This window comes from Gobius niger, assembly GCF_951799975.1.
Source record: "Gobius niger genome assembly, chromosome: 13".
Taxonomy (NCBI): Eukaryota; Metazoa; Chordata; class Actinopteri; order Gobiiformes; family Gobiidae; genus Gobius; species Gobius niger.
In genome coordinates, this window is record NC_136864.1 from 5,740,827 (window position 1) to 5,759,749 (window position 18,923).

General features: G+C 42.5%; 1 protein-coding gene across 1 annotated transcript in view; it reads right to left on the reverse strand.

Annotated features, from left to right (window-relative positions):
- LOC306972774 (telomerase protein component 1-like) overlaps positions 1-18,923 on the reverse strand; it is a 45,926-nt gene that overhangs the window by 3,466 nt on the left and 23,537 nt on the right. Inside the window, exons 30-50 of the mRNA XM_079569480.1 lie at positions 18,726-18,840; positions 17,281-17,494; positions 16,191-16,311; positions 15,968-16,092; positions 12,055-12,154; positions 11,803-11,958; positions 10,049-10,258; positions 9,870-9,926; positions 9,668-9,791; positions 7,085-7,399; positions 6,861-7,006; positions 5,970-6,074; positions 5,791-5,895; positions 5,476-5,602; positions 5,295-5,377; positions 4,388-4,514; positions 4,182-4,306; positions 2,970-3,088; positions 2,713-2,856; positions 1,125-1,224; positions 934-1,045 (exon numbers count right to left, since the gene is read on the reverse strand). Coding sequence (XP_079425606.1) covers positions 934-1,045; positions 1,125-1,224; positions 2,713-2,856; positions 2,970-3,088; positions 4,182-4,306; positions 4,388-4,514; positions 5,295-5,377; positions 5,476-5,602; positions 5,791-5,895; positions 5,970-6,074; positions 6,861-7,006; positions 7,085-7,399; positions 9,668-9,791; positions 9,870-9,926; positions 10,049-10,258; positions 11,803-11,958; positions 12,055-12,154; positions 15,968-16,092; positions 16,191-16,311; positions 17,281-17,494; positions 18,726-18,840 — 2,830 coding nt within the window. The remainder of the gene's footprint in view (positions 1-933; positions 1,046-1,124; positions 1,225-2,712; positions 2,857-2,969; positions 3,089-4,181; positions 4,307-4,387; positions 4,515-5,294; positions 5,378-5,475; positions 5,603-5,790; positions 5,896-5,969; positions 6,075-6,860; positions 7,007-7,084; positions 7,400-9,667; positions 9,792-9,869; positions 9,927-10,048; positions 10,259-11,802; positions 11,959-12,054; positions 12,155-15,967; positions 16,093-16,190; positions 16,312-17,280; positions 17,495-18,725; positions 18,841-18,923) is intronic.

Sequence of the window (18,923 nt, forward strand, 5' to 3'; positions counted from 1 at the left end):
AACCAAGTATATTTTCTCCAGTTTGGCTTTAGACAAAGCTAAAAGCTTCGGGAAAAAAAGTGTCAAATTAGCAACAAAAATTAGGCGAAAACGAGGATGAAAATGCAACTAAAGAGCAACAAAAAAGCAACAGAAAAGTGACAAAAAGTGATGAAAATGTGACAAAACTGTATGACGTAAACGCAACAAAAGTCAGTGACATTTTTTTAAAAAGGAAAAAGATGCCTGACATTTAAGGCCTGTTTTTGGCACAATTCATGCAATGATCAAATATTTTTTAAAGCCCCACAGAAAAAGCGATATTATTTGTTATTAATATGAAATCAAATTGAAAATGGAGATTGATATACATGATCCATCCATCATATAAATCTTGTCATTTAAAGGGGGGTATTATGCAAAATCGACTTTTTCAAGCTTTACATCATGTTATTATGTCATTCCCTCATTAAAAAAATGCCTGAAGTGTTGCCTTGGCACATTCACGTATTTTTGAGTAATCTGTAAAAGCTCTGATGGCGGCCATTTTAGGGATAGCTTTGCCTGAGTCCTCCTAGGAACGCCCCCACCTCCTGGAGACGCCTCCGAGCTTTCGTCACCAGCCGAGTAACCAACCACTGCTCCTCAGCAGAACCCCCTCCCCACTGATGCCACAGACAGCGTGTGGAGGGGGGCGTGTCGGAAAGGGTCAGAGGTTCTTAAAGAGACAGAGGCCTATTTCAAGACATTCACTACAGCCATTTTGAGAGAGCAATTTTATACAAGGCAGTTATTCTAATTTACTGCATTTGCAGACCAACAGAAGGTTTCGTCATCATTGTAGTGTGATATAGACTGGTGCTATGTGACTGAAAAAAGCATAATACCCCCTCTTTAAGTATTTGAATATATTGTAAAACATTGCAAACACTGAAAGCTTAAACGTGTGATTACCATTGTCCATGGTGGCAGCGGTGATCAGCTCTCCCTTCTTCTCCTCCTTGGGAGTTTCCAGATGAAGGTTTCCAAACGTATCTCTCAGTGAGTACTTTGCTCCCAGTGTGTACTGAAGAGACACACATCATTAGATTAATTGTAGCTAATGCATTATTAAAAAACATGGCATAATGGGTCTAAAAACCCACCACAAACCCCAGGTACAGATCTCCAGACCGTTCTCCAGCCAACCACGCACTTTTGTCGTCGTTACGAACCCAACCCAGGAACCGGGTCCAATGCTTCCATCTGCAAACACACAAAGCCGTAATGAAACGATCTTACAGATGCATCAGGGTTTAGATTTGAAAAACGTGTGGATTATGATCAGGATTACGTGTTTTCAACCTAATCAAAGACGGGGAGAACATGCAAACTCCTCTAAGAAAGGGCAGCACCCTTTCGTTCACCGCACACATCAACAACGTCCTTCTCTTACTCCTCACTCGTCCACAGCCTCGTCACATCCTGTATCGACTACGGCAACTCTCTCCTGTCAAGACTCCCTCAAAAAAACTCTCCATAAACTGCAACAGGTTCAAACTCATCATCACACACACACCCTCGATGAACCACAACCGTCCTTCAACATCTCCACTGGCTTTCGCATACACTATAATATAATAATATCCATTCAAAGCCATCCAGAACCTCCATACCTGACTGACCTTCATATCTACCTGTTCGCTCTCTCCACTCCTCCTCCTCTCTCCACCTCATGGTCCCTCCTCAGCACTAAGAGCTGGAACTGGATGTTCTTGGCCCATCTGCCGAGGGGCCCATTCGTCCCTGTATATGTCGGCCTCTATAGCCTGTCCATCCATGTGAGTGGATTCTACCCGAGGTTTCATTTTTCTCCCATTGGGTTTTTGACTTTTTCCTCACCGAGCTGGAGAGTCTAAGCCAGGGGTAGGCAAGTTCATCTTCACCAAAACACCCAAGGGCCGAACCTCAACATCGTAGCCTAAAGTAAAGAACTTTTTTCTGCAAATGCCAAAGTTTTACATCAGTGGTTCCCAAGTCGGGACCCAACGTTAGGCACAAATAACCCAAATAGAACATTTATTTGTCATATATATCGTACAAAATATTGTGTCTTCCCACACAAGTTTTTATTGACCAAGCAGTAGATATGCCTTTAAATCTGAAACTCCATGCAGTTTCAGAGGGAAAATATTGAAATAAAGTCTCCAATAAACTCACGACCCACTGAAAAAGGTTCCGCGACCCACTTTTGGGTCCCGACCCACCAGTTGAGACTCACTGCTATACGTTACATACTGTAGGACCAAGTGGGATATTCTGCCAGGGCATTTTTAAAATACCGACACTATTTCTTGCATTTTTAGAGTACTGTAAAAGGAATTTGATCTCTTATTTGGATAATAATGTTTCTCAAAATAGTCTCGAGGGCCAGAGGTTCTGTGCTGGATTTGGCCCGTGGGCCTGACGTTACCCCTGGTCTAAGCCTTACGACGCCCACACAGTTCGTCACCACCTGCTGCCGACGCTTATATGGACTTAGTGCTTGCCTTCATTTGCCTGAACTTTACATAGTCTTGTTTATTGTTCTTTAGTGCTTGTGCATTATACTTTAACGCGTTTCCTTGATGTAAGGCGACCTTGAGTACTTAGAAAGGCACCAAACAGATAAAATGCATTATTATCATCCTTATGAACAGAGAGGAAAGCGTGTCCAAAGGGTTGACTGGCTCTGTGGACTGTAAATGCACTGACTTAGTGACTTCGTGTTCCCAGTAATCAACTGCTTCATTGGTGACGTCTAAAATGATGTTCTCGGTGTTGACTCCCAGAAGCATAGTGCAGAAGAAGAGGCTGATCATTGGCTTAATCTTTTTATGAGAGGTGACTTTCACCAAACTGGGGGATAAAAAACAAAACACAGATCATTACTGTTTAAATGTTTAAAGGCCCAGATTCATTTTTTATTCACTTTGTGTAACATTTTACCCAACAAATAGAATCAAATGTACCTGACTGTGCCATGTTGAGTCATCAGCACTTTGAACACATCGACGTGAGGAGCGCTGTATCCCACTGCGATCTGTCCGTCAGGCATCGAGCACAAGGCGGTCACTGCTGCCTTTGAAACCTGACACCAAAACAGCACAAATTAACTTATATACACTACGTTAAGAATTATTATGCAAATTGTATAAAAGGTCTAAAAGGTAAAAAAAAAAACATTTTTTCTATAAAACTTATAGATGGTTTTGTGTCTCAGGGCTCGTGACGCCTGGGATGATTAGTTTGTCAGGTTTTTCTCCCACTGGGTTTTTGACCAGTTAAGGGTAAACTACTGAAAAAGGGCGTTAACCATCATTAAGCAGACCATCATTTTCAAGCAATAAGTGAAAGAAACAGGAACGAAAACCTTAGAAATATCATGAAAGATCAAGCTTAATCATCGTACTGTTAAGAGATTTGTGACTGATTCAGACACACAGGAGTTTGTGCAGACAAATACATCAAGTTAAGAGAACAGCTGCTACAAAGCAGCAAACCGGTATTTGAAGTTGCTGGTGCCTCTGGAGTTTCCCAAACATCAATCAAACTTTATTTATAAAGCGCTTTTCATACCGAAAGGTATCGCAAAGTGCTTTACAAAAAAGAACCATGACAGGGGAGGGGAGGCCGGATAGAAGGTTTTGCACAACTGCAGCCTCTGGACGGTCCTACACCTTGATGTTCGGGAGACTCCAGAGGCACCAGCAGCTTCAAAAAACAGTTTCCTTCTTTGGAGCAGCTGTTCTCTTAATCTGATGTACTTGTCTGTGCTCTGAATCCACCACAAATCTCTTATCAGTACGATGATTAAGCTTAATCTTTCATGAAATATCGAAGGTTTTAAAACCTAGTCCAAGGCATTCAACTATTTCACGCTTTTCATCAGCAGAGAGATCCTTTTTCTTTCCCATATTGCTTGAAAATGGTGGTCTGCTTAATAATGTGGAACATCCTTTTTCAGTAGTTTTTTCCCTTAACTGGACTTACCTTACAAACTAATCATCACAGGCGTCTGAGATTGATGTCAGTGATTCAAAGAGCCCTGAGACACAATACCATCCATGAGCTTCATTGATTTCATTGACAAAATACAATTTGCATAATTCTTAACGCAGCGTAGCTTTCCTAACTTCCTTACTTTAAGGCTCTAATACGACAACTCTAAGCCACATCATCACCTGCTTCTGTCCGATCACATGATTGTTTTGCCAAAGCTCCAGTAAACCGCACTCAAATCCAGCGACGAGTAGCTCCTGACTAAAGCACAGAGCCGTCACTGAGCCTTTGCGAAGCGGAGGAGACTCTGGGGAGAAGAGACAAAACTTTAACCAAACACTAAAGATACTATTGTCCCCATGGTGTTGTCACAGGAGGAAACTCTCACCTGTGGTCCAGTCCCAGCAGCGGACAGACCCGTCCTCAGACACAGTGAGCAGCTCGGAGCCCTCGGTCTTCGGGACCACGGCCCGGATGGCTCCAGTGTGGCCCTGGAAGGAGCCGCAGAGCTCCACCTGCGTTTGTGCAAATCATTACATCAAATCAAAAAACAAAACAAATAAAGGAAAATTGAAATCACCCAGGCAGATTAATTATTCAGTCTATTCAGTCTATAACAGCTGGATTTACTTTGTGAGGAAGTAAGTGCTTTTCTTTGTCAATACAATGAAATTGCGTGGATCAGGGTGAGTCCCACTGCGACTGTGCGGCAACCTGACCAGCATGTTTTTGGAGGTTGAGGAAACCGTAGCACCCGGAGGAAACCCTGCAAGCTGCCTTCAGTGCTCCTCTGAAACGGTGCACCACCTCCTGGGTTTGTCCCATGTTTTAGAGCATGGCATCCTGCACTGGTCAGCTCCTCCTCCTCCTTCCTCTTCCCCTGTGCAGCTCGCTCCGCCTCCTCTCACTCCCTCCGCCTCCTCTCACTCCTCCTCTTTCTCCCCTGGTTCTGCCACCATTCTTCCCCTGAGGGTCACCATTTTCTCCTCGTTGCCCCTCCTCTGTTCCCTATAGCGCCTCCTGTGACGCCTCCACTGTACTGCACTTGGTGAATTTACTTGAACTCAAAGCCCACACAATTTGTAGCAAACCACATAATACAGCTCCTTCAAGGCGGTCGGTGACTGTTGCGTTATAACTCCAGCTGAAGGGACTTGAAGATGCACTACCTCAATTACCCCGTTTCAAACCGTGAAAGTTGGAGGTGGTTTAATAGTTTGTATAAATGTCTTTTTTCAAGAAAGTTGAGTGTTGGGCCTTTCATAATATGAAGCGAAATAAAAGCCGGGACAGACCTGCAGTGGTTTCCAGACCTTCGCTGTGCCGTCCTCTGAAGCCGTCACCACAGTCAGCTCCGCAGGGCTGGATTCTTTGTCATCTATAAAAAAACAAAACAAGCAGAGCCAGTTACAAGCATCTGAGCCACCTGTGTTTTCAGAGCAACAAAAGCCTTCATGTGTGTGCGCTTGTGCCGACCTGTGACGACGAGAGTGCACTGGTTTATGGGCTGGTGATGAGCCGAGATGTGGCAGATTTCAGCTCCGGAGTCGCGGTTCCAGACGTGAAGTCCACCATCTGAACTGCTCGTAAGAATGTACAGAGCCTGGATGTAAAACACAAACATCTTTATATACTTATTTGTATTTTTCATTACATACTTTAACACAGCTCTTTCCATTAAAGTGGTTTAGAGCGATATGGCAATAATATATAATGTTTTTCTCATTGTGCAGCCCTGTAACTGTAACAATAAATAAAAAAATATGGATTCTCTTGTGGATTTAATCTCACCCGACAGCAGACAGAGTTGAGAGGACCCTTCCAGCAGATTTCTTTCACACTTTTTCCAGTTTCTAAGTCCCAGAAACAAATCCTGCCGTCATTGGAGGAGGTCGCCTAAAACAGAGTGAGTGATTGTATTTCAGAAAGAGCTAAATGAATGGGTATAAGTGGTTGTAAATACGGCGTACTGTGCAGTCAGTGGTCCACACACAGCCGGTGATCCAGTCTCGGTGACAGTGATGGAGCGTCTTGGAAAGAACCGGAGTCGAAGTCACGTTCCAGATCATCAAGGCCTGAGGAAAACACAAAGATCGAAGAGGTTTAGCTATTTGTAAGCCTATGTGTGGTATTGTGTCAGGTATTTTGGGCTTAAAATGTGAAACGTTTGAGAGGTTAAAAATAGTGATGGGTTAAGGACACACTTTAAAATAGCGTCACACTGTATCGCACTGTGTTGGTCGGCTTATAGGCGCCATGTAGTGGTGAAAAAGCATTGCAGCAGTGAGTCTGAAAAAGCAAACTCAGCACTGACTGAGCTTATTTATTCTCGTTCAGAAATGTGAACCACATCATCAGGATTGAGCCGTTTAACAACTGAGAGTGATAATCTAGAAAGAGGAAAACCGCTCTGGATGATGAGAACAGAAACAAATTAATAAGAACTAATGAGAAGTATCAGTGATACAACCATCTAAAAACTAAGTCACTGATCAAGATTAAATAAAGGATTGCGCTCGTGACAATAATATGGCACCAAACCTAGTTTTGCTTTTGTTTACCAGTGGATGTCAAGGCAAACGACTACACATAGTTCATCATCTGACTCAAACTCACAACCCCTACTTGTTAACTCCTCACAGAGGAGAGCTGGATACGTAGGATCTCAGGAGGAGCTTTTTGGGAGTGGGTCGAACCACAACTCTAGGTCTGTTTTGAATTAGAGAACATCGTATCGTGTTAAAAAGCTCTAAAAACCAACTTGAGTTTGCGTAATTCATCTCCTTTAATCTCTCTTGGTTAAAAAGTACTGGAAATATACCAACATTTCCATATCCTCACGACTTAGGAGCAGCCCTCACCTGGTCTTTCCCTCCCGACAGGAGCTGATCTCCCCCTGGGCTGAAGGCCAGGCAGGTCACTCCTCCGCTGTGGCCTCTGAGCACCGAGTGAGGAGCATCGCCGCTGAGCAGCTCCGAGCGCGACCACAGAGCCACAGTGCAGTCCTCTGTGTGACAGACAGGGGGCAGAGAAATCGTTCAGCGCTTTAGTCCATCATGATCCTGTAAATGTAACTTTTCCTCACCTGAAGCCGAGGCGACGTAAGTGTCATTCTGAGCCAAAGCCAGGACTGAATCTTTGTGAAAATGCAGCTCGGAATCCATCATCAGACCTTCCGGAAGCAGCTGCTCTTCGTCCTCTCTCCTCCAGACCTGCACCTCACCGCTCTGCAGTCCCAGGACCAGCATCTGGGAGTCGGACTTAGACTTGGCGTCTGTCACGGTCAGGGTTCGGGAGTTTGAGCCGGTGTCAGAGTCCACATCCATGCAAGAGTCTACAGAGACCCACAGCAAAGAGCGAACAGGAGAATCGACATCGTCACAGGACCAGATCTTCTCCTCTACAAAACAAACAAGACCTTTTTAGCACATTTCAACATCCAAATTAAACTGTATACATGGGGGAACAGGACTTCATGGTTAAAGGTGCATTTTTTTTTTTTTAGATCTGAGAGCTTTTCTAAGAAGCTGGTTGAACTTAACCTGGATTAGTTCCTTTAACCCTGGTTGAGAAACACAGCTGTGGTTCTACAAACTGCGTTACATGAATCCTGGGCTTCTCTGAGGATTTGTGAAGCGTTCAGGTGGAACAGGAGGAGTCAGAGTGCAAGGAGATCTACCCTGCTAGAAAGTTAATAATAATAATAATAATAATAATAATACATTTTATTTGTATTGCACTTTACACATGAAAAACAAATCTCAAAGTGCTACAGAACATATCAACAATAAAAACATGTAGCATATTAGTAGTAAAAACACAAAATAAACATACTAAGAGAAAGCCTCACAAAATAATTGGGTCTTCAGTTGACTTTTAAAAACCTCAATAGATTGTGGTGCCCTCAGATGTTTGGGAAGGGCGTTCCACAGTCGAGGCGCAGTTGCCTGGAAGGCCCTATCTCCCATAGTGCGGAGCTTTGGGGACCAGGAGTTGGTGTCTGTCAGAGGAGCGGAGCTGTCGGGTTGGTTTGTGGTTGTTGAGGAGTTCTTTAAGGTACACCTGCGCTGCCGTAGACACACTAGGTCAGGAGGCAGATCTTATACTCAATCCTGAACCTAACAGGAAGCCAGTGGAGTTTATGGAGGATGGATCTGATGTGTTCAGATTTACGCACCCTCAACAGGACCCTGGCAGCGCAGTTCTGAATGTACCGCAGGCTCCTGTCAGGGATCCCGATGAGGAGTGCCTTACAGTAGTCGAGCCTGGAGGAGACAAATGAACCAGCCTCTCTGCATCGGGAAGGGAGAGGGAGGGGCGGAGTTTGGAGATGTTGCGGAGGTGAAAGAATGCGGTCTTACAGATGTGTTGGATGTGGGTGTTAAATGATAGGTGGGGGTCAAATCGAACCCCCAGGTTTGTAACAGAGGGTGTGAGGGGAATGTCATGGCCTGCAAATGAGTAAACGGTCAGGGTGGGGGATCGGAGTTGGTGTGGGGTCCCAATGAGGAGACCTTCTGTTTTGGAGCCGTTATCCAGTTATCCAGCTTTGTAGTGTCAAAATTACCTCGTTAGACCGTTAATCCAGCATTGTAATATAACCCCTCAGCGGTTCTCAAACTTGAACTAATATGACTAAAATTGCAGATGACCCTGAGAGCCACGAGAAGAAGCTCATTTTTAAACTGCTTTAGTATTGCATTTAAGTGTTTTTTTTGTTCTGGTGTAGACTTGGTTTACACTCAGTCGAAGTGGGTTGAGGGACTTTGCATTTTTGTTTGTCCATCTTGTGATCAGTGCTTGAATTAACAACACAAAATCTACATAAGTGGAGATTCATATTTTCATTTGAGTTGCAGCTTGCCATGATATGTTGAAGCGGAGTCCTGAATCTAAACCAGGTGATGCTCAGAAAATCTATTGTGGACTACAAACCATGACATTGCTATTATGTAGGATTTGTCCACTTGAGTCATATCAAAATTACACATAAATTAACCAGTGAACCGACTATTGAACTTTCTTGCTGTGAACTGCAGGGCTGACTGATATGGGGAAAATGTCTTAGATTTAGCAGGTTTTGTACAAACTAGGACCCCATGAAGCCGTGATATGTAGCTCTTTGCAGAACATTTCATAACATCACCCAATACTACTCCTTAAAGGGGGGTATTATGCAAAATCGACTTTTTCAAGCTTTCCATCGTGTTATTCTGTCACTCCCTCATTAAAAACATGCCTGAAGTGTTGCCTTGGCACATTCACGTATTTTTGAGTAATCTGTAAAAACTCTGATGGCGGCCATTTTAGGGATAGCTTTGCCTGAGTCCTCCTAGGAACGCCCCCACCTCCTGGAGACGCCTCCGAGCTTTCGTCACCAGCCGAGTAACCAATCACTGCTCCTCAGCAGAGCCCCCTCCCCACTGATGCCACAGACAGCGTGTGGAGGGGGCGTGTCGGAAAGGGTCAGAGGTTCTTAAAGAGACAGAGGCCTATTTCACTACAGCCATTTTGAGAGAGCAATTTTATACAAGGCAGTTATTCTAATTTACTGCATTTACAGACCAACAGAAGGTTTCGTCACCATTGTAGTGTGATATAGACTGGTGCTATGCGATTGAAATAAGCATAATACCCTCTCTTTAAATTGAGATTTTGCTGCGATTACCCAGACTGTACAGGTGGAGGCCGCCTCTGGTTCCCACGACAACAGTCTCCCCAGTGGCAGCGACGCTCAGGGCGGGGTCAACAGAGGGCGCTCTCCTCCTCTTCTGAAGGGGCTCCGAGTCGCTCTGAGGAGAGGCAGCATTTGAGAGTGAACTATGATCTTGTACCTGTGTGTAACTTTGATTAGAATCATTAAATATCACCTTTTCACTTTGCAAAGTAGCGACTAAACGTCCAAGTCCCCCCGACCAGAGCTGGAGCTGTGGAGAGAAACAGAGTCTGAATTTTAGAGCGATAAAGCTTTTAGCACAACAAAGTCCTTGTGCGGAAATGAACTGGCAGTGATTAAAAATGCACTGAAAAATAATAATGACTTTCTCACCATGTGGTCGGCGCCGGCGCTCAGCAGCCTCCTTCCGTCGTCCACGAAGGCCAGCGCCTCCGTGGAGCCGATGTGAGCCTGAAAACAGCCCACACACGACGCACTGGACACGGACCAGACCCGGACCTCGCCCGAGACCGAGCCGGAGCAGAGCAGCGAGGGCGAAGAGAAAACCACGCTGTGCACCGAGCGAGAGTGACCGACCAGGGACTGACGAGAGAGAGAGGAGAAAAGAGAGGCCCATCATTCAACGTCACAAGGGACTAAACAGGCAGGAGACGTGTGGGATGTTGAGTTTAGGAACCTGGGACCTTCTGGCTTTGAGGCAGGAGAGAGAGAACTAACCACTGAGCAACTGTGCTGTGCATTCATTCACTTAACTTCAGGAGTCGCCTCACAGGAATCCACCAAACATTACATCGTCTTGTTTATTGTTGTGTTTCATTGCTTTAACTCCTTAACTCCCACCTGAACCGAGCACATTTTCTCCAGTTTGGCTTTACCCCAATCCAAAAGCTTCTGGGAAAAAGCTGTGAAAAAAGCAACAAAACTGAGACGAAAACAATGATGGAAACGTGACAAAAAAGTGAGAAAACATTGATGAAAAAGTGGCAAAAATGTCACAAAAAATGTCACAAGAAATTGACAAAAATTTGATAAAAAATGGAAAAAAATGTGACCAAAAAATGACAAAAATTTGATAAAAAATTGACAAAAATGAGTTCAATACCCAACAAAAAAATGATGGAAAAAAAATCAGATGACTTGAGGAAAAAGATCCTCTCGGTTCAGGCGGGAGTTAAGAGGTTAAAGGGACTAGATGCAAGTTAGCCATTTCATACTCACTACTGCCACCTCAGGTCATATGCGTATCTGCAGCTTCTGTATTAAGCTCGTGCATGACGGCACTTTGGACCGAATTAACACCTTTTTGAGTGACAGTGCAGGATTTTAGAGGCAGTTGTGGTGAACAGGTCTGAGCTCATTCTACACATTAGGACATTGTTGGAACATGTAGGGGGAGGAAAATACATTATTTTAACGCTTTCAAACTCAGTATAGTCCCCTTAAAGTTCGGCAGCATGTGGTGACGAGCCGTGTGGGTGGTCTCAAATTATCAGATTGGGCTCTTTCTTAAGTCCAATTTGATCATTTTGCTACCCTGTTTTGATTCATTAAGACAGTTTTGATTTGTCTGATAATAGATATGTTGCACATTCACAAGAATCATAAAATATTGATAATAAGGTAATGGGCACAGTCCTACATAATAATATGGTCTATAATATACGGTCTTTTGCTCATGTAATGGTTTCAAAAGCTCCGTGTTTCGCCAGCCTTCTCATAGAATTGCTTTAAAACACTACATAGAGATGGGATAGATGAGGAGTTAAATATTATGATTTTTGCGTGTATGGTAATAATTTCAAACACATCTTCACCACAATCCCTTTTGTTAGAGTGTACTATATCTGAAACTGATCATTCCAAGCACTGCATCCACGACCAAGTTTTATACTTCAGCTTTTACTCCTTTTGAGCCTTTCTGTGTCATTTTATTTATGGGCAATGATTTACAAATGTTGCCTGCTCTGTCCCTAAGCCCCTCCTTCCCCTCGCGCCCCTTCACAACAAACCACAAGGGGACCGTCCTAGTTTCTGAGTCTTGCAAGAGTTTCTGAGACGTAATGCTGTGAATGTCTTTTCTAAAATGCGTTTTGTTCTTTAATTCCGTTTCTCTCGGCTTCACTCACTGCTATCGTCTTGTTCTGGAGCCAGTTCCACACGGTGACTTTGCCGTCCCAGGAGCCGGTGGCGAGAGTGTGTCCTTCCGGGTCAAAGGTCACGCAGTTCATGGGGCGGGGCCCGGGCAGAGAGGCCACCTGCTCCCCCTTAGACGAGCTCCACACCTGAGAGAAAGACGGGGACGCGGGATTAGTCCAGGATTTGAAAGGGATGATTCTTTATTGGAGCTAAACTGCAGCTGTTTATAATAATGGACTAACTTTTAACATGGAGTCCAGAGACACCGTGGCCAGGTGCTTTCTGTCCACGGAGAGGTCACTTCCTGTTATTGCGTTGTTGTGTCCGGTCACAAGAGCCGTCCTGCAGAGGAACAGAAATAAAGAGTAAAGAATAAGTAAAGTGACGTAAACCATCTTTTAAAGGCGAGACACGAAAGGTGAACACGGGACAAACAATAAAACTTAGAGATATCAATTTGAAACTCTTGCTGCAGATCACTCACATTCACTTTGAATCTTGCTGTGTCTATAATTAGAGTTGCAAAAGGTCGGAAAATTCCCGATACACTTCAGGAAACTTTCCCGAAACGTTGAATGGGAACTTTAGCTAAAAAGTGTTGGTTATTTGCAAAAAATTTAAAACTATCAAAACATTTGTTGCATTTTTGTTGAATAAACAATCGGTGAACTATTAGATACCCATTAAAGGGGGGGTATTATGCAAAATCGACTTTTTCAAGCTTTACATCATGTTATTATGTCATTCCCTCATTAAAAACATGCCTGAAGTGTTGCCTTGGCACATTCACGTATTTTTGAGTAATCTGTAAAAACTCTGATGGCGGCCATTTTAGGGATAGCTTTGCCTGAGTCCTCCTAGGAACGCCCCCACCTCCTGGAGACGCCTCCGAGCTTTCGTCACCAGCCGAGTAACCAACCACTGCTGTGCAAGAACCATATCATCAAAACACAAGTTTCCTAAACCCACATTCAGCTTTATTCTCTTTCTAACAGCAAAGTTTTATAATGATTTAGTTTTATCACACGGTGATGGGTTAAATTCATGATCTGAGTCAGATCATGAGATCATGACAAACACGGACCATTACTGGGCGGAGCCTGTGTCTGACACAAAGCTGCTGAAACAGACATAAACCGTAGACTTTTAAAACAATTTAATATTGTAATACTGCACTGCTGTATTACGGTGATGAATGAGATGGATACAAACATGCTCCATTTACACTCTTCTTTGTAGCGGCCACAAACTAAAACACTCTCCTCTACAAACCCTTTTTTCCATCATTTTTTTCTTTGGTATTCAACTCATTTTTGTTTTTTGTTTTTTTTGTTTTTTTTTGTTTTTTTTATTTTGTTTTTATTGAGTTTTTGCACAAGTACAAAGAAAGACAGCAGAGCTAAACGGCTCTGTCAAACAGGGTAAAACGAGACGGCAGTTGAGGGAGGGGGGTGTGCATACATTGATGGGTGGGGAGACAAAGACAACAAGAGTGGACACGTGTTTGCTTTCATTGTATAGATATTTTTCTTTGTTTTCCCCTTGGACAGAGAGTGTGGTGAGTGTGTGTGTGCGTGTGTGTGTGTGCGTGTGTGTGTGCGCGTGAGTTTTAGTAATAATAATTATGGGAATTGTCATGGTGGGTGTCAGAGGCTGGCGCTTGAGCAAGAAAGGACAAAAAAAAAAAAAAAAAAAAAAAAATAAAGAGTAAAAGTAACAGAAAAATAATAATAAATAATTAGAAAATAATAAGATAATAATACTAAAACTAAATTAATTGAAAATAAGTATTAATAATAATATTTTTTGATAGATAAATTAAAAGGAGAAAGGGGGGATAATAATTATGTGATTTGGAGAGCAGAGAAGGAGGATGAGGGAAACACAGAATAGACAAGCAGACACACATATACGTACCTACATACATACAACCATATATACATATATATATATATACATATATATATATACATACACATACGCTTCTTAGCCACTGTTTTTTTTTTTTTTTTTTTTCTCCTTCCTCCCCTCCTCTCAGGCCATTATTCCTAGTCGCACTCTAGCCCTGAGGAGAGCGCAGACCAGGATAGCTCCATAGACTCCAAGGCAACCCACTCACCCCACTGGGGAGTCAGTCTGCCTCAGGGACTTTTAATGTGCCCACCGAGGCAACCCCCTCACTCCAATGAGGAGTTGGTCTGCCTCGATGGCCCATTGTTGAGCCACCACCATTTTAGTTCAGAGAGGGGAGAGAGGAGAGACTTTAGGGATAGAGAGCTGCATAATTGAGTGTGATGAGGGAATGATGTTAGTAATAATAATCATAGTGATAGTTGTAATGATAATAATTATAATGATAATACAAATCTATTATTAAAACAGGCATCAACATCCAAAACATATATATATATACATATATATACATACATACACACATACCCACATACACACACATACATGTACATACACATACGTACATACATACATACAAACATACATAAATACGCACACATACACCTGTAGAAAGTTAAGTAGGTATTAAAGAGGTGTGTGTGTGTGTGTGCGTGCGTGCATGGTGGTAGTGGTGGGGGGCTAGGGTTGAGCACATGAACAAACTGATATCGAGTTGAATGTGAATGAGTAAAGTGTGAGTTATAGAGCAAGTTTGTCCATTATTATTGTTCAGTCTCCTCCACCTAGGTGCATACTGTAAAATGTTTGACCAGGATATATATGAATATACATATACATACATACACATACATACAAACAAAAATTAAAAAAAAATAAAAAATAAAATAAAAAAAAGAAACATTGATCATCAGGAAGAAGGAGTATCTGATAATAACAATACAAATACAGATAATAGTGATATCATAAATAAAAACAAAGATTAGTTGTTATAGTGAGGTTATTGGTGTTGAAGAAAGGTTAAGAGTGGGGGCCAGATAGGAGGGGCTTCAGCATGTGGGGGGGAGGTATGAGTGTGATCCAGAGTGATAGTGTCTATAAGGAGGTTTTTCCATTGTGTGATGCTGGTTTTATGTCTTGTTTTCCAGTTCATGAGGATTGTTTTCTTGGCGACAGTCAAGGCCACAAGGAGTATTTTGTTGTTTGTGTTATTCAGGGTGGTTGTGGATGTGTCACCGAGAATGCAAACAGAGGGTGACAGGGGGATGCGGCAGCCAAAGAATGAGGACAGAGTATTTGTGATCTTTGACCAGTAGTTCTGTATTGGTGTGCAATGCCAAAAGGCGTGGATATAAGTGTCCGGGGTGTTCTCAGTACAGGTTGTGCAGTTGATGGACGAGTAGCCCATTTTTGATAGTCTTTGTCTGGTGTAGTGTGTTCTATGAAGGATTTTGTATTGAATTAGTTGTAAGTTTGAGTTATTAGTCATAATGTACATGTTACGGCAGATTTGCGTCCAGAGGTCGGCACCGGGAGCAACTCATTTTTGTAACTTTATTTGTCTTTTTTTTTTGTCTTTTTTTATCACATTTTTGTCATTTTTTCGTCAATTTTTTATCACATTTTTGTAATTTTATGAGACAAAAAATTACAAAAATGTGATAAAAAATTGTCACATTTTGTCACATTTTTGTAATTTTTTTGTCATTTTTTTGTCAATGTTTGCATCAAATTTTTGTCATTTTTTTGCTACATTTTGGTCATTTTTTGTCACATTTTTAACATTTTTGTAATTTTTTTTGTAATTTTTTGTCAATTTCTTGTGACATTTTTGTGACATTTTTGCCACTTTTTCATCAATTTTTCGTTACTTTTTTGTCAAAGTTTTCTCACTTTTTTGTCACATTTCCATCATTGTTTTCGTCTCAGTTTTGTTGCTATTTTCACAGCTTTTTTCCAGAAGCTTTTGGACTGGGGTAAAGCCAAACTGGAGAAAAAGGTGCTCGGTTCAGGAGGGAGTTAAGGGGTGGTCAAGGGTGGAATGAAAGCCTAAGTTTGAGAAAACAGGACCTAAAGTTTTATAATGTGACAGCCACGGCCTGTCATGCTACACGTGCAAACAAATATGTCAGTATTTGTGAACGAATAAGTGTGGGAAAGATGAAGGAGCGCTGGACTGTTGTAGTTAACTCCGACATTAAAAGTAAGACATTATTTTACATTGAGACTGTTTTTTTTCCTGACCTGCAGCCGTTCGTCACGTCCCACATTTCTATTTTCCCGTCGAAGGAGGTCGTGGCCAAACTTCCGTCTTGGACAAAAACGCAGCTGGAAATGCCGTCACAGCTGCTCACCAGAGAACGCACCACCTGTTTACAGACAAAAGGAAAAGGCCAGTGTAGTGAGTGTTGTCCTGAGGCTGACCGGCACAAATACGAAACATTTGTAAAAGCTCATTGTGCTTTACCTGTCCGGTTTGACTGTTAACGAAGTGCAGAGTCCCTCGCCCCGTCCCGACCACCACCATCTGTCCATCGGGGCTCAGGACGAGACAGGACGGCTCAGAGGGGAACGAAGACACCAGCGCACTGAGGAGGAACACAGGAGAGGAGTTCAAATTAAAAAGGTTAGTGGGTGGGGTTTTCTAATTGCAAATATGATATAAACAGACTCCATTTTAACATCATAATACCTTTTCCCCACTTTACACACATCCATGTACAGCACGAATTTCATACAGATTTAACCGCTCAACCCCCGCCTGAACCAACCACATTTTCTCCAGCTCAACTTTAATCAAATCAAAGAAAGCTTCTTGGAAAAAAGTGACGAAAACAAGGATGAGGTGGTCACAAAAAAGCGTCGAAAATGCAACAGGAAGGCAACAAAATGTGATGAGAAAATTAAGAAAATGTGACAAAAATGTGATGAAAAAATGAAAAAAAATGCAATAAAAATATGATGAAAAAAAATGACAAAAACATTATGAAAAAATGAAAAAATATTATGAAAAAATGACAAAAATGTGATGAAAAATATAAAAAAAAGTGATGGAAAAAATGAAACAAAAACATGAGGAAAAAATGACAAAAAAGACATGGAAAAAAAATACAAAAACATAATGAAAAAATAAAAAAAGTGATGAAAAATGAAAAAAAAATGATGAAAAAAATGGAAAAATAATAATTATAAATTATGAAAAAATGACAAAAATGTGATGAAAAAAATACATAAATATGAGGGAAAAAATTAAAACATTTGATGCAAAAATGATGAAAAAACGACAACAAAAATTGACAAAAAAGTGTGACAAAGACGCAACAAAAATGTCAAAAAAAAGTGACAACACCGCGGCAACAACCAAGGAAAGAGCTCCTTCTAGATCAGTGTTGTAGGTCTCAGCTTTCAAATGAGGTGTTAGTCTGGCCTATAGGCTGTAAAGCTCCAGTCGAGAAGCTTTTAGATTTGGGTAAAACTGAGCTGGAGAAAATGCAGTTAAGGCGGGGGTTAAGTTCAGGTTCAGGACTTAGCAGTATCATATCAATCTAAAACATTACGTCGCTGGCCTCGCGTCCTGACTGTGACTGTTGTTGAGCCACTCCACGGCGCGAAACCCTCCAGTTCCCATCATGCTTTGGGCCCAGTCGTGCGCTGAGGTTTGGGCCGGTTCGTTCAGAGCCTGTTGAAAGAAGAGCGCGGGCCAAGACGAGAGCAGAGCGGAGTGACGCTTCAGGAAACTCAGGCAGTCGTCCGCGAGCCCGTCCACGCTGCCTACAGAGACACAACAAAAATCACTCACAGAAGCCTCTACGTCGATGTTTAGCTGTAGGTGAAGACTTTTATAAGGTTTGTTTATTAGAGTCAAACTTACAAAGGACTTGAATATTATAAAAGCAAAACATGGCACCTCATGCTAAAGCTGTTGATCCCACTTGGTGAAAGCTAGAGATTTTTATTGGCCAATGCGGATTTTTGAGCAGATTTTTCCAAATGGCTGGTCTATAATCCTGTGTTTGATGATTCTAAACTTTAAAAGGTGTCAGTGTTGAACTGTAACAGCAGGGGGCGTCTTATTAGAGGCATAGGGCTAATTTATCCAGGATATTCATGTTTAGTCAGTGCTTCAGAGGGAGCTTGTTTTCAAGACAAAAAATTGCAGATTCCAAAATGAAAAAGTCTCTATGTCTTATGGTTACAAACTTAAAAGCAAAAGTCTGAAACTTAAAATATATAAAATACGACCTGAGGTGGACAAACTTGTGACCGATGTTCATCGTGATGATCTCAGTTTCCCTGGGGCCTCGGAAGTTGTGGCTCATTAAACTCTGACTGAGCTCTTTCAATGCAAAAAAACTGAATTCTCTATCACTTTCAGTGGAGAAGGTGACCAGCACTAAGTTCCTGGGTGTGCACATCACAGAGAAGAATCACTGGTCACGAAAAGTAATCAGCGTCTCTACTTTCTCCACAAGTTGAGAAGAGCCAGAGTCCCAGCCAGAGTCTACAGAGGGACAATAGAGAACATCCTGACCAGCTCCATCACTGTGAGGTTCTTCTACAGAGGGACAATAGAGAACATCCTGACCAGCTCCATCACTGTGAGGTTCTTCTACAGAGGGACTATAGAGAGCATCCTGACCAGCTCCATCACTGTGTGGCACGGCGCCAGCACTGCCTCCTGCCGAAGGAGCCTCCAGCGCATCATGAAAGCAGCAGAGAAGATCTGTGGGGCCCCTCTCCCTTCTATTAAGGACATGTACTCCATCCGTCTCACCCGCAAAGCCGTCAGAATCACCAGGGACCCTTTGCACCCGTCACAATCTCCTCAAAGTTATGTCTTCAGGGAGGAGACTGCGGAATCTACGGGTCAGTTCCAGTCGACTGAGGAACAGTTTCGTACACAGGGCCATCGGGAAGCTGAACTCCCTGCCCTCCCTCCCACCCCTCATCCCCCGCTCCACAATCGAGGAGAGAAACATAAGGATGGGAGAAACCATCTTACTGAGCGAGCTGTAGATCTCCAGGAGGTGATGCAAAAGGCCGTGACGAACATTGGCAAATAGGAAGTGGTAACTGGAGAGAAGGGATGAAAGTGCGTCCTGCTGATCACTCTCCATCTGAAGAAACAGATGCAGAAAAATGGCTCAGATCAAGTTCATCCTTTTCTTCCCTGTTATTCAAAATTAAATTAAATCAACAT